This window comes from Piliocolobus tephrosceles, chromosome 14 (genome assembly GCF_002776525.5).
Source record: "Piliocolobus tephrosceles isolate RC106 chromosome 14, ASM277652v3, whole genome shotgun sequence".
Classification (NCBI taxonomy): Eukaryota; Metazoa; Chordata; class Mammalia; order Primates; family Cercopithecidae; genus Piliocolobus; species Piliocolobus tephrosceles.
Window position 1 is genome coordinate 43,709,998 of NC_045447.1, and position 15,637 is coordinate 43,725,634.

Here is a 15,637-nt window from a genome sequence, read left to right on the forward strand (position 1 = left end):
AAAAAAAAAAAAAAAAAAAAAAAAAAGAAACAACAAGGAGAACAATGCGGGTGGCACAAGTGAGGCAGGAAGTAAACCACAAAGGCAGTGAGGTGATGGGAGGCCACATTACACGGAGGAAACCCCACAGTACAGAGGGCAAACTCTGGCTTGTATGAGATGAGAAAGAGGCCACTAGAGAGCTTCAAATGAAATGTTATGATCTATGTTAGTTAAATGTTATATGTTAGTTAAAAATCTTTCCATAAAGAAGGCACAGGTGGAGCTGAACTTCCATCCACAAAATGTTAAGCTCTCCCAAGACAAGTAAAAGAAAGAATACTCCCCAATGTAACTTTATGGGGCTAATACAAATCATGAATCCAAAACCAAACATATAAAGATAGTTCCCAAGAAAGCACACATTAATTTTTGAGCCAATTTTAAGTCCTAGACAAAATACTAGCAAATCTCATTTAGAAATGCATATAATCCCAGCCTCTTTGGGAGGCCAAGGCAGGAGGATCACTTGAGGTCAGGAGTTCGAGAGCAGCCTGGCCAACATGGTGAAACCTCATCTCTACTAAACATACAAAATTAGCTGGGCTTAGTGGCACTCGCCTGTAATCCCAGCTACTCGGGAGGCTGAGGCAGGAGAATCGCTTGAACCCAGGAGGCAGAGCTTGCAGTGAGCCAAGATAGCGCCACTATACTCCAGCCTTGGCAACAGAGCAAGGCTTTGTCTCAAAAATAATTGCCAGATGTGGTGGCTCATGCCTGTAATGCCAGCATTTTGGAAGGCCGAGGTGTGTGGATCACTTGAGGTCAGGAGTCCGAGACCAGCTTGGCCAACATGGCAAAACCCCACCTCTACTAAAAATTAAAAAAATTAGCCAGGCACGGTGGCGCATGATTGTAATCCCAGCTACTCAGGAGACTGAGGCAAGAGAATCGCTTGAATTGAGGAGGGGGAGGTTGTAGTGAGCTGAGATCGCACCACTGCACTCCAGCCTGGGTGACAGAGTGAGACTCTGTCACAGAAAAAAACAAAAAACAAAAATAAAATAATAATAGCAGCCAGGCACGGTGGCTCACACCTATAATCCCAGCACTTTGGGAGGCAGAGAAGAGCAGATCACGAGGTCAGGAGTTCAAGACCAGCCTGGCCAATATGGTGAAACCCCATCTCTACTAAAAATACAAAAATTATCCAGGCATGGTGGTGTGCAACTGTAGTCCCAGCTACTTGGGAGGCTGAGGCAGAAGAATTGCTTGAACCTGGGAGGTGGAGGTTGCAGTGAGCTGAGATCTAACCACTGCACTCTAGCCTGGGTGACAGAGCAAGACGCCACCTCAAATAATAATAATAATAATAATAATAATAATAATAATAATAATAATGATAGCTACATTTATTGAGCACCACTCTAAATGTTTTTCATGGATTAACTCATTTAATCTTCATGACAACCCTATGCCATGTTATTTCATCCATTTTTACAGACAAAGAAATGAAGATACAGAGAGGCTAAATAATTTACCAAAGTCAACAGATAGAAAGTAGAGATTCTGAAGATTATGAATTTCAAAAACATCAATGATATTCTGATTTAATTGCTCTGGGGGGTGGAACCAATATTTTTTAAAGCACCCCAAGCAATTCTAATGTGCAACTAGGGTTAGGAAGAACTAAATCCATTAGCTAACTTCCCCCACCCTGAGAGAGAGTACGTGGACATAGCCAAGGCAGGAGACGTTTTAGTGAGGATTAAATATAAAACAAGCAACAAGGGTCAGAAAACATGATTTCCCAGGTGTTTTCCAACAGTGAAAGTCTACCATTATCTGTTTCCACATAGTCTTTCTAGAAGTCTAGGAGGTGTAATATTCCATGTTACACCAGCTAGCAGATTCAATTCTAGTTCACTTTGGAGAAATCTGTCAGCTTATTTCTTTGGGATGGAGTTCCCAAAACAAGAATAGGGTAAAATATCCTAGCAGCCTATAATACAAGTTGAGTATCCCTTACCCAAATGTTTGGGAACAGAAGTGTTTCAGATTTCAGGCTTTGGAATATGTGCATTATATGCTTACTGACTGAATATCCCAAATCCGAAAATCCAAAACCTGAAATGCTCCAGTAAGCATTTCTTTTGAGCATCATCTCAGCACTCAAAAAGTGTCAGATTTTGGAGTATTTCAAATTTTGGATTTTCAGATTAGGGATACTCAACCTATACTAGAATACAATTATTTCAGAATAAGAAACACAGCTCTACTTTACAGAAAAGAGTAGCAAAAAGAGGGAAGAATTCAAGAGGCCAACCTAATATTTTGTAAAAGTATAACTGGATAAATGTTACTGAGCTGCACAAAGATCACTTCTGCTGACTGGAGCTAAAGCCACAAAGGGATCCTAACCCTATTCTCCTCTGTATCCTGATGTTGATGCAGTCAGGTGTGGTTCTATGGAGTCAGGAACTACTGCCACAGTCAGCATGCAGAAGCCAAAGCAACAAGTGCTACCCAGCAAAGTTCAAGAAGGTTCAAGAAGTTGTTTTTCGGGAGGAAAACAAGCTGTCTTGGCTACAGCAGCAGGCTCTAGGAGGCCGGCCTCCAGCCCACTGCCTCATTTATCTCCCCTTCACAAGGAGAAGCCTGGACACACGTGGGTCCCCAAAGCGGTGTTAACAGCTACCACTCACACTGCTTCTCTTTGACCCTGCAGAATCAGAGCTCCTCAGCCTTCAAGGAGTTGGAACTATTGCAATTCCATCTCTTCCCAAAGCTATTCTCTGAAGCTTGGGAATCAACTTTAAAGACTCTTTCAAGGTGGGATACAGGAAAAACTATAAGTCAAATAAAAGTTGAAGACTGAACTCAGTATCCTTAGACTTGGTGTTCTATAGAGTGGGCAACAAGCCAACTGGGTCTACCACTTTCAATACTGTGTGCTACTTCCTAGAAGTGAGAGTTGCTTTAGGTAGTCTCCTCATCTAATTGTTAGAGATCCAATGGTTCAGCTACATAAAACTGCCCATTCCTCCCCATGTCTCTCCCATCTCTATGCCTTTGCTTATACTATCTGTACTATCAGGAATGTTCTCGCCCACATCCCTTTCTGAAATACTTCTACCCTTCTTTTAAAGACCTGCTCAAACCTCACTTCCTCTAAGATGCCCTCCCAGATCCCACCCCAACTCCTATATTAACTTCATTTACACTGTGTTATAATATGGCATTCCCCACCCTTTGCCATTTTTAGATGGCTTATACCTGTCTCCAACAAGAAATCAGGCCCTGGTGGATAATAATAAAGTTTCATTAGATCTTTTCTATGCCTTTCAGCACCTCATATAAAGCAGAAATTCAGGAAATATTTGTTAAACAGAATTGGACTCAAGAAGCATTCAGAAGGCTTCTTACAGTAGCTCACGCCTGTAATCTCAGCACTTTGGAAGGCTGAGGTGAGAGGATCACTTGAGCCCAGGAGTTTGAGACCAGCCTGGGTAACATAGGGAAGATCCTATCTCTACAAAAAAAATTTTTTTAATTAGCCGGGTATAGTGGTGCAGTGCCTATGGTCCCAGCTAGTTGGGAGGCTGAAGTGGGAGGACCACTAGAGCCTAGGGGGTTGAGACTACAGTGAGCCATGATCGCACTCCTGCACTTCAGCCTGGGTGACAGAGCAAGACTTCATCTCAAATAAAAAAAAAAAAAGAAGAAGAAAGACAGAGAAGCTGCTCTGCTAGTCTGACCTCGGTTTGCTATGGAACACAAGATCCACCTGTCTTCTTTTGTTAGTTTGCTTTGAAATATTACTCTTTAAAATAATTTTCCTATTTTCCTTCCTGTGATTTTTTTTCTGATTTTTTTTTTTTTTTTTTTCTTGAGACGGAGTCTCGTTCTGTTGCCCAGGCTGGAATGCAGTGGCCAAATCTCAGCTCACTGCAAGCTCCGCCTCCCGGGTTTACGTCATTCTCCTGCCTCAGCCTCCCGAGTAGCTGGGACTACAGGCGCCCGCCACCTCGCCCGGCTAGTTTTTTGTATTTTTAGTAGAAACAGGGTTTCACCACATTAGCCAGGATGGTCTCGATCTCCTGACCTCGTGATCCGCCAGCCTTGGCCTCCCAAAGTGCTGTGATTACAGGCGTGAGCCACCGCACCCAGCCTGAATGTGCTTCTTTCTCTCAAAATATCTTACTATATTATATAAACTCACCAATTTTCAGACCATAGTTGACCATGGGCAACCTAAGATTGCAGAAAGCAAAACCGCTGACAAGGGGGAACTACTGTATACAAGTGTAGCCAACTCCCAGATTAAGAAACAGAACAGAAGCCCACTCCTTAACCATTCCCAAAGAATAACTATGATTTTTGACTTCTAACAGCAGAGAGTAACTTTTTTGCCTGTTTTTGTACATTTATGAATGGAAGCATATACTATGCAGAATAGAAAAGTTCTACATTGAAATTCTATGCCTTGTAATACTCACCATAATCTTCTTGTATAAAGCCATTACATTATCATCATCAAATGGTAGAAATCCACACATAAGAACATATAACAGTATGCCCATACTCCAAACATCTGCCTGAGAGAAAGAGGGAAAAAGGAAAATCACTGAAACAAAAATTCAAATATATTTCAGAATGGCTGGACTCTTGATACAATCACAGAATTGTCACAAAGCTAAAAGAGAGCTCAGAGATCAACAATTTCAACTTGCTCATTCTATAGTCAGAGAACCTGAAGCTAAGGAGGCTTCTCTAAAGTCACCCAGTCAATTGGAGGCCACCCAGGAAGGCCTCCGGACTTCCAATTCAATGCATTCTCCTCCAGCTGGACTCTAACACTTAACAGAAAATAATTTCCAGTAGGCTGGGCTGGATTGGACATTATAAGAAGATGAGACAATTCTACAGTGCTACTGAAGGTTTAGGTTACATATGAAGTTTACATAAACAGGCATGAGGATGTCTTAAAATGTATTGATAATCAGCAATATGACTAAGCTGTACTATGAAATTCTATGTAGAGAACTTTAATAAAGTTCAATGATTGACTTTTCAAATGTAGAGGCAGCCGGGCGTGGTGGCTCTAATCCCAGCACTTTGGGAAGCCGAGGTGGGAGGATCACCTGAGGTCAGGAGTTCGAGACTAGCCTGGCCAACATGGTGAAACCCCATCTCTACCAAAACTACAAAAATTAGCCAGGCATGGTGGCGCATGCCCACAGTCCCAGCTACTCGGGAGGCTGAGGCAGGAGAATCGCTTGAACCCAAGAGGTGGAGGTTGCAGTGAGCCGAGATCACGCCACTGTACTCCAGCCTGGGAGACAGAGTGAAACTCCATCTAAAAACAAACAAACAAACAAACAAAAAAATATATATGTATGTATTTATATGTATATATATGGAGAGAGAGACTAGAAATTAGCCTACCAGCACAAATAGTCCTACAAATCTCAAAATCCCAGGAAAGAGCTTAACCTTTATATGTGATATCCATGTGTCCCATGAGTCCTAAGCTGTAACTATTTATTCAAGCAGTATTTGGCCTTAGTCAGTAATGACGCCACCATTAGCTGAGGAGAAGTCACAGCTCTTACTCTCATTTGAGCCTTAGGAAAATTTTGTTTTTGGAGACAGGGTCTCACTCTGTTGCCTAGGCTGGAGTGCAGTGGCACAATCTCAGCTCACTGCAACATTTGCCTCCCAGGCTTAGGAAAGTTTAAGAGGAAAAAAAGAAAAAGAGGAAAGAAGGAAAGGAAGGAAGAAAACAAAGAAAGAAAAGAAACAAAGAGAAAACAGAGTTAAAATAACTTGAGCAGCATCATGTATCTGGGTAGTACTTATACTAGATAAGCCAAATCTAACCCCTAGTCCTGTTTACCAAATCATATCAGATTATTAGGACTCTACTATGATGTCTCAAGTGAACAATCTGCTTTGAAGCAAACATCTGATTACTCTTCCAAATTGCAGGAGGTAAGAAATTGACCATTTATGCCTCAGGGATGTCAAATATTTAATCTATAAATTGAGACATGATGGCATGACACTCATTCATCGTATTAAATTCAAAGCAGAGCGGGTGCAGTGGCTCACGCCTATAATCCCAGCACTTTAGGAGGCCAAAACGGGCCTCCTCCCACCTGAGGTCAGGAGTTCAAGGCCAGCCTGGTCAACATGGTGAAACCCTGTCTCTACTAAAAATATAAAATTTGGTCGGATGTGGTAGTGGGTGCCTGTAATACTGGCTACATAGGAGGCTGAGGCAGGAGAATCGCTTGAACCCAGGAGGTAGAGGTTGAAGTGAGCTGAGATCACACCATGGCACTCCAGCCTGGGCGACAGAGCGAGACTCCGTCTCAAAAAAAAAAATCAAACCAAAGAAGTTGCACAGGAAAGAGTGAGCTACATGGCCTCATCAAATACTACAAGAGGGGCCAGGTACGGTGGCTCATGCCTGTAATCCCGACACTTCGGGAGGTGAGGTAGGCGGATCACTTGAGGTAGGAGTTCAAAACTAGCCGGGCCAACATGGTGAAACCCTGTCTCTACTAAAAAGATAAAAAAATTAGCCGGGTGTGGTAGTGCATGTCTGTAATTCCAGCTACTCAGGAGGCTGAGGCAGGAGAATTGCTGAACCCAAAAGGCAGAGGTTGCAGTGAGCTAAGATCACGCCACTGCACTCCAGCCTGGGCAACAGAGTGAGACCCTGTCTCCAAAAAAAAAAAAAAGGGTAGGGCATGGTGGCTCACGCCTATAATCCCAGCACTTTGCAGTGAGCCAAGATCGCACCATTGCACTCCAGACTGGGGGATAAGAGCAAGACTTCGTCTCAAATAAATAAATAAATAAATGAGGCTGGGCACGGTGGCTCATGCCCGTAATTCCAACACTTTGGGAAGCCGAGGCAGGTGGATCACTTGAGGTCGGGCATTCAAGACCAGCCGGACCAACATGGAGAAACCCCCATCTCTAATAAAAATGCAAAATTTGCCAGGAGGGGTGGTACATGCCTGTAATTCCAGCAACTCTGGAGGCTGAGGCAGGAGAATCACTTGAACCCGGGAGGCGGAGGTTGCAGTGAGCCAAGATCACACCATTGCACTCCAGCCTGGGCAACAAGAGCGAAATTCCGTCTCAAAAAAAAACAAATAAATAAACAAAAAAAAAGTCAACAGAAAGATTATGTCTAGGGTTAAACTTAAAGAGGAATAAAGTGATAATAACATCCTCATAGTGCTACCAACACTTATGAGAGAAAAGAAAGCAGAAAAAGTATTTTTCAGTTAACTCAAAGCACTTTTACTTCGCTGTTTTGAATTGAATATGAGAATAAATTAACTAAAATCATAAACTAAAGCAAATGCAAGTAAATCCAAAAACTACCAGTTGACATGAAAAAATAACTGGCTCCCAGCACTTTGGGAGGCCAAGGCGGGAGGATCACTTGAGCCCAGGAGTTCAAGACCAGCCCCAGAAACACAGCAAGACCCTATCTCCACAAAGAAATAAAAAACATTAGCAGGGTGTGGTAGTGCACACCTATAGTCCTAGCTACTTGGGAGGCTGAGGTGGGAGGACTGCTTGAGTCTAGGAGGTAAAGGCTACCGTGAGCCATAGTCATGCCACTGCACTCCAGCCTGGGAGACAGAGTGAGATCCTGTCTCAAAAAAAGAGATAATAAAATAATTGGGAGGAAGAGAGAACTGAAACCATTTCCCATGAAAAATTACTGAAGAAATTAGAGATATTTACAATGGAACATGTTCTTAAAGCACAATCAGGACCGTGAACATCAGAATCAACTATTTTATTAGTATTTTAAATGAAGATTCTTAAAGCCCCATCTTAGAAAATGAAACCAAAATCTCTGAGGGAGTTACTACCCTGAGCTCTGCATCATTTAGTAAGTACCTCAAATGACTCCTCAGTCCACTATCCTTTAGACACTCTGAGAAGGATAGGAAGTTGAACGAACATGGACAAGAAAACAATTTAAAATTACATAGGAAAAACCCAGATACACTCAAATCAGCAGATTCTCATCACCTCTAAGAATCTTGTGAGATCAGGCATACGATTATCACTCCTTCTGGGAAACTAAATGGAGCAGTGGAAACAGTACCTCACTCCATTCAAATCTCATTCCAGCCTGGTCAACAAGAGCGAAACTCCGTCTCAAAAAAAAAAGTCTGTAGAGCTTAAGTGAAAATTATTAAAGGTATCTAGCATGTGAAACACTTTTTTTTTGTTTTTGTTTTTGTTTTTGTTTTTGAGACAGAGTCTTGCTCTGTCACCCAGGCTGGAGTGCAATAGTACAATCTCGGCTCACTGCAACCTCTGCCTCCCAGGTTCAAGCGATTCTTCTGCCTCAGCCCCCGAGTAGCTGGGATTACAGGTGCGCATCACCATGCCTGGCTTATTTTTGTATTTTTAATAGAGACAGGGATTCACCATGTTGACCAGGCTGGTCTTGAACTCCTGACCTCATGATCCGCCCACCTCAGTCTCCCAAAGTGCTGGGATTACAGGCATGAGCCACCACGCCCAGCCCACGTGAAACTCTTGCACACTGTTGGTGGAAATGTAAGATGGTGCACTCACTATGGAAAACAGTATAGAGATTCCATAAAATATTAAAAATAGAATTACAATATGATCCAGCAACTCCACTTCTGAATATATACCCAAAGAATTGAAAGCAGGATCTCAAAGAGATATTTGTACACTCATATTCCTATCAACATTATTCACAAGAGCCAAAAGGTAGAGGCAATCTATCAGTGGATGAATGAATAAACAAAATGTGGTATATACATACAATGGAATATTATTCAGCCTTATAAAGAAAGGAATTCTGACACATGCTACATGAATGAACCTGAGGACATTATGCTAAGTGAAATAAGCCAGTGACAAAGAGACAAATATTGTATGATTCCATTTATATGAGGTTCCTAGATTAGTCAAATTCATAGAGACAGAAAGCAGAAGGGTAGGGGAATACGGTAGGCAGAAATGAAGAACTGTTTAACAGGTATGGAGTTTCAGTTTTGCAAAATTAAAAGAGCTCTGGAGATTGGTTGCACAATAATGTGATTATATTTCAGTACTACTAAACTATACATTTTAAAACAGTTAAGATGGTAAATTTTATGTTATGTGTATTTTACCACAATTAAAAATAAAAAGTATCCAGCATGATTCCAGGACCATGATAAACGTTCAGAAAATATTTGGTCCCTTCCTATAATGCACTAAGAAGGCTACAACATCATTTCTGTGGTATTTCTGCCAAAAATACGTAACTTGAATCTAATCATAAGGAAACATCAAATAAATTCAGATTGATGTACATTCTACTATAAATAACTGGCTTCCTCAAAAATGTTGAGATCAAGAAAAATAAAGCCTAAGGAAGTCTTCCAGATTAAAAGGGACTAAAGAGACACAATAACTAAATGCAATAACTAAATGCATCCTGCACCAAATACTAGACTGGGGGGACAATAAAACCATAAAGGACATTATTGGCACAATTAATACCATTTGAATATGAATTATGAATTAAATAAACAGTATCAATGTTAAATTTTGACACTAAAGTGTGGTTATAAAAGAAAAGGTCTTTGAGGAAAAATATATAAAGAAATATTGAGTGATAAAGAGATATGATGTTTCTAGCTAACTCAAATGATTCAAAACAAATGCATATATATAAACATAGAGAATGATAAAGCAAATAAGGAAAAATGTAAAAAACTGTGAATTTGAGTAAAAGATATACCAAAGTTCCTCATTCTATTTTTTGCACTATCCTGTAAGTTAGAGATTATATCAAAATAAAAAGTCACCAAAACCAGTTCCCATCTTCTCGTGTTAGGAGGTAACTTGGTATTCCCAAAGTTCCTTACACTAGTTCCAAAAGATGCTCTCCATCAAAAGTGGATCCCATAGGCAAATAAAATCAGGACCAGCTGCTATCTGTGATGTTCCTTTCCTGAAGGATCACACTGCACAAGAGCACATTAAATATCTGGAGGCGGGGCACAGTGGCTCATGCCTATAATTGCGAGGCCGAGGTGGGTAAATCATTTGAGGTCAGGAGTTTGAGACCAGCCTGACCAACATGGTGAAACCCATCTCTACTAAAAATACAAAAATTAGCCAAACGTGGTGGCAGGTGCCTGTAATCCCAGCTACTTGGGAGGTTGAGGCAGGAGAATCGCTTGAACCCAGGAGGCGGAGGTTGCAGTGAGCCAAGATCGTGGCACTGCACTCCAGCCTGGGTGACAGAGTGAGATTCCATCTCGAAAAAACAAAACAAAACAAAACAAGATTTGGACATGTCCTAAAATAAGAAACCCGTTTAACCGAGCACTTCCTGAGCTTTTCACAACTAAAGTGTTTTTTTTAATCTTATGACACTAACATCAGCAAAACTAGTACTCCAGAGAATGGGAGGAGCTGCTAATTTGATAATTTGTGAGATACAGCAAATATAAATCAGGCAAAGCCCAGTCCTTCTCAGCCTGGACTCCTACACAGGGCTGCTGGCCTTGGAGAATCAGCTATGAATGGAAAAAGCACAGGTTTTCTCTGCGCTAACCAGCATCTCTGAAACCAAGCCTGGAACCTTGGTCTTTTGTTCTATCCAGCTAGACTAACCAGTCCAAACTATGGCACTATTTAATTCAAAAACAACAACAAGGACACTAGAAATATCCCTGCTTCATAAGTATATTATGTGTTACTATATTTATTGCAAGTTATTAATTTCATTTATAAGTATATATATCTCACTCACCAAATAGACTGAACTCTTTGATTAACAAGATTATTTCTTACTTCATCATTATACCCCCAATGCACAGTGCCTGACTCACTACAGGTCACCAATGTAAATGCCTGTTGATTATATAATGAATTAATCAATGAATAATTACCTCTGATCCAAGATATGATTTGCCTTGTATTAATTCAGGTGCTGCATAAGCCAGACTCCCACAGCATGTCTGCAGATGGTAATCCTTGTTACCCTGTCAATAAGATAAAAATGCAACACTTATTAATTACAGCCCTTAAGAGAATTAAACCTTGATAAACATCCTTTTCTTTTTTGAGACAGAGTCTCACTCTGTCACCCAGGCTGGAGTGCAATGGTGCAATCTCAGCTCACTGCAACCTCTGCCTCCTGGGTTCAAGTGATTCTCCTGCCTCAGCCTCCAGAGTAGCTAGGATTACAGGCACGCAGTTTGCCACCACGCCCAACTAATTTTTGTATTTTTGGTATAGATGGGGTTTTGTCATGTTGGCCAGGCTACTCTCAAACGCCAGACCTCAGGTAATCCACCCGCCTCGGCCTCCCAAAGTGCTGGGATTACAGGCATGAGCCACCGTGCCTGGCGGATAAAAATTATCGGCCAATTTTTATTGTATGCGAATTTTTATGGCACACAACATATAACATAAAATTTACCATCTTAACCTTTTTAAAATGTATAGTTTAGTAGTACTGAAATATAACCACATTGTTGTGCAACCAATCTCCAGAGCTCTTTTAATTTTGCAAAACTGAAACTCTATACCTGTGCATTTTATGAGCACAAGCAAAGAGAAGCTAGATGAAAAACTACCCCACATTATAAAGGATTTCTGCAGCCAACACAATACTCTGTATACATGTGTGCATGCACGTGTGGTCTTTGCTTTTCTGGATTCCCAACACCACTACAACCTGGCATGAACAAATCCTTTTCCCTTAGCTCAGTCAAATCAGGTTCATACTTCCCTAAATACCCACATACATAAATAAGCCTAGCATATATCCAAGCATCCAAGTCTTTCCATCCCCAAGTATCCCAGGGGGGAAAAATGTATTTACTGGACCTTATCTCCAGTATCAAATCCTTACAAATACAGAAGAGCTCTATTTTTTTAGAGGGAAAAAAGCAATACGTTACATAGAACAGTGCCTTCAAAGTCTGTTTTCTAGATGCAGTTATAAGACAAATCACCCCCTTAGCTTCCAGATCTGTTAAAATGAGTAATCTGCTCATCCTCCCCTGCCCTCCCACAGAATATCAAGACATAATGAAAACAAAGCTACAGTCCAACAGCTGCATAGAGTTCTTACAGCTGGCAAAGGATTTGTGAATTGTGAGATGTCATTTACAACTGAAACAACATGCCCAGGAGCGCGCTCCTGGGAAGAAGGCTGAGGCAATCCTCTCCCAGGCAACCCCGCTTTCCTTAGATGCGTCTATGTGGGTAATCTGTGGCAGCCATAAATGAAGGCACCCAGGGTCTGTCACAAGCCTTCTCCACTGCCTCCCATGGAGAACGACTTAAACCAGTTTATCTGTTCAAAGTATGTTTTCTCTTTATATGTCTGTCAATCAAAAAAAAAAAACCTGCCTTCTAGCATTTGGTTCCCAGAAAAAAGGTTCCACTGATAGTTTCTGAAGAGCCAAGGGAATCAGAGAAAAATCAGAAAGAATCATTCTGCCAAAGGGGTAAAATCTGCTTCCCTTTGCACCTAGCTAATTCTGATCGGGGCAGGAAACAGTAATGGGACTACAAAAGCCTGAGACAAGTCTGCAATTTCAACATTCTTAATGAGTATAGACAGCTCATTTTTGAGATCGTGAGTATAATGATTAGAGAACTCCAGAGGAAGCCTCCAACAGGCAACCACACAGGAGATCTGCCGCAGACAGCACAGCGAGAAAGTTCAAAGTCACCTCAAAGAGAAGTTATACTGGAGAACACCAATACGTAACCACGGAATGCAAATTAAGGAAATACATAACAGTTATAAATTTAGAAGTGCACATGGGCTTTTTCCTTCTTTTAAAAGGAAAGGGGATTGTTTCTCAAAATGTAACTAATTATTAGTTATAGAACCATTTGGATAATAGATTTGCACTAAATTCTCAACTTTTATCTAAACAAACAAAGGCATCATCTAGTGGCAATATACTCAAACTGCAAGCACATGGTCAAGTCAGCATTCTTGCTGTAATAGCCTCAAGTCACCTCTGCACTGCCACAGCACTCATGGAGTCTTCAGCAGGACCAATCCTAGAACGAGGGCAGTGACTCTCAATCTTTTTTTTTTTTTTTTTTGAGACAGAGTCTTGCTCTGTTGCCCAGGCTGGAGTGCGGTGTTGCAATCTCGGCTCACTGCAGTCTCTGCCGCCCAGGTTTAGGCCATTCTCCTGCCTCAGCCTCCCGAGTAGCTGGGACTACAGGCGCCCGCCACCTCGCCCGGCTAGTTTTTTTTGTATTTTTTTTAGTAGAGAAGGGGTTTAACTGTGTTAGCCAGGATGGTCTTGATCTCCTGACCTCGTGATCCGCCCGTCTCGGCCTCCCAAAGTGCTGGGATTACAGGCTTGAGCCACCGCGCCCGGCTGTGACTCTCAATCTTGATTGAATGTTATGATCATCTAGAGAACTTACAAAAACTACTGATACCAGGGATGAAATTTAACATTCTTCTCAATGGATGCAACCAAGCTCAATAAAGACTAAGTGGAACTCAAGACGAAATCACACACTAAGAAACAAATGCATTTACAAAGAACATAGATGCATCTTATTTCTGCACTTACCTTGGGTTTTGCACAGAGACCAAAGTCAATCAGCTTTAATTTATGATATTCATCAAACAGCAAATTTTCCTGGGAAAACAAAGGTATTTTGATAACTGTATACTGACTTCCTTATATCAAATCCCACCTCTAGCCATTTCTAAAAATGATTTAAGTCCGAGTATGGCAGCTCATGCCTGTAATCCCCCAGCACTCTGAAGGTAGGCAGGAGAGGATTATTTGAGTCCAGGTTTTCAAGATCAGCCTGGGCAACACGGCAAGACCTGGTCTCATTTCTTAAAAATAAATTAATTAAAATGAGTAAAAATGATCTAAGGTTGTTTCTGTTAAAAAATCTGGATACAACAAACTGAAAATGACTAGAAACTAATGAAATGACAAGAAGTATATAAGGGAAAAGAAGGGCCAGGCACGGTGGCTCACGCCTATAATCCCAGCACTTTGGGAAGCTGAGGTGGGCACATCACCTGAGGTCAGCAGTTCAAGACCAGCCTGACCAACATGGAGAAACCCCGTCTCTACTAAAAGTACAAAATTAGCCAGGCATGGTGGTGCATGCCTGTAATCCCAGCTACTTGGGAGGCTGAGGCAGGAGAATAGCATGAACTGGGAGGCAGAGCTTGCAGTGAGTGGAGATCCTGCCACTGCACTCCAGCCTGGGTAACAGAATGAGACTCCGTCTAAAAAAAAAAAAAAAAAAAAAAGGAGGGAAAAGAGGAGGAATGTTGATCACTCTATCACTTCCCCACAAGACTCACTAGCATAAACTATTTTTTCCTATTTTCTCCTTGGTGTTCTGAGGGTCAACTACAAGCAGACACAATTTGTGTCAAAAGCAAATTTAAACCAAAAGAGTGAGTTCAAATCAACAAGTTCAGTATAAACAGGTGGAAAAAGAGTTTCCGGCCAGGTGCCCTGACTCATGCCTGTAATCCCAGCACTTTGGGAGGCTGAGGCAGGCACATCACTTGAAGTCAGGAGTTTGAGACCAGCCTGGCCAACATGGCAAAACCCCAGGCCTACTAAAAACACAAAAATTAGCCAAGAGTGGTGGCAGGCACCTGTAATTCCAGCTACTCAGGAGGCTAAGGCAGGAGGATCACTTGAAACTGGGAGGCAGAGGTTGCAGTGAGCCAAGATTGTGCCACTGCACTCCAGCCTGGGTAACAGAGCAAGACTCAGTCTCAAAAAATTAAAAATAAAAATAAATAAATAAACACATACATACATAAAATAAAGATATGAAAAATTAGCTGGGCATGGTGGCATACACCTGTAGTACCAGCTACTTGGGAGGCTAAGGTGGGAGAATCACTTGAGCCCAGGAGGTTGAGGCTACAGTGAGCCTTGATCATGCCACTGCACTCCAGCCTGGGTGACAGAGTGAGATCTTGTTTCAAAAAAAAAAAAAAAAAAAGACATTTATAAAGTCACACACAATTGACAGATACACTAGAATGCTCATAAATGCATCCAAAAAGCCTACCAAGGCCAGGAGTAGTGGCTCATACCTATAATCTCAGCACTTTGGGAGGCCAGGGCAAAAGGATAGCTTGAGCTCAGGAGTTCGAGACCAGCCTGGGCAACATGGTGAAACTCTATCTCTACAAATAACTAAAAAATTGGTCAAACATGGTTGTGTGCACCTGTACTCCCAGCTACTTAAGAGGCTGAGGTGTGTGGATCACTTGAGCCCTGGAGGTCAACGCTGCAGTGAACCAAAATTGCACCACTGCACTCTTGTCTGAACAACAGAAAAAATAAAAATAAAAGTAACACCTCCCAGAAGTCAAAAGTAAGAGGAAGAAAGGCTGGGTATAGTGGTTCACACCTGCAATCCCAGCACTTTGGAAGGCCAATGCAGGTGAATCACGTGAGGTTAGGAGTTCAAGACCAGCCTGGCCAACATGGTGAAACCCCATCTCTACTAAAAATACAAAAATTAGTTGGGCGTGGTGGCCTGTGCCTGTAATCTCAACTACTCAGAAGACTGAGACAGGAGAACTGCTTGAATCCAGGAGGTGGAG

General features: G+C 41.7%; 1 protein-coding gene across 1 annotated transcript in view; it reads right to left on the reverse strand.

Annotated features, from left to right (window-relative positions):
* Positions 1-15,637, reverse strand: part of MELK (maternal embryonic leucine zipper kinase) — a 96,237-nt gene that overhangs the window by 67,818 nt on the left and 12,782 nt on the right. Inside the window, exons 5-7 of the mRNA XM_023203174.1 lie at positions 13,611-13,679; positions 10,944-11,036; positions 4,479-4,577 (exon numbers count right to left, since the gene is read on the reverse strand). Of these exons, the coding sequence (XP_023058942.1) occupies positions 4,479-4,577; positions 10,944-11,036; positions 13,611-13,679 (261 nt within the window). The remainder of the gene's footprint in view (positions 1-4,478; positions 4,578-10,943; positions 11,037-13,610; positions 13,680-15,637) is intronic.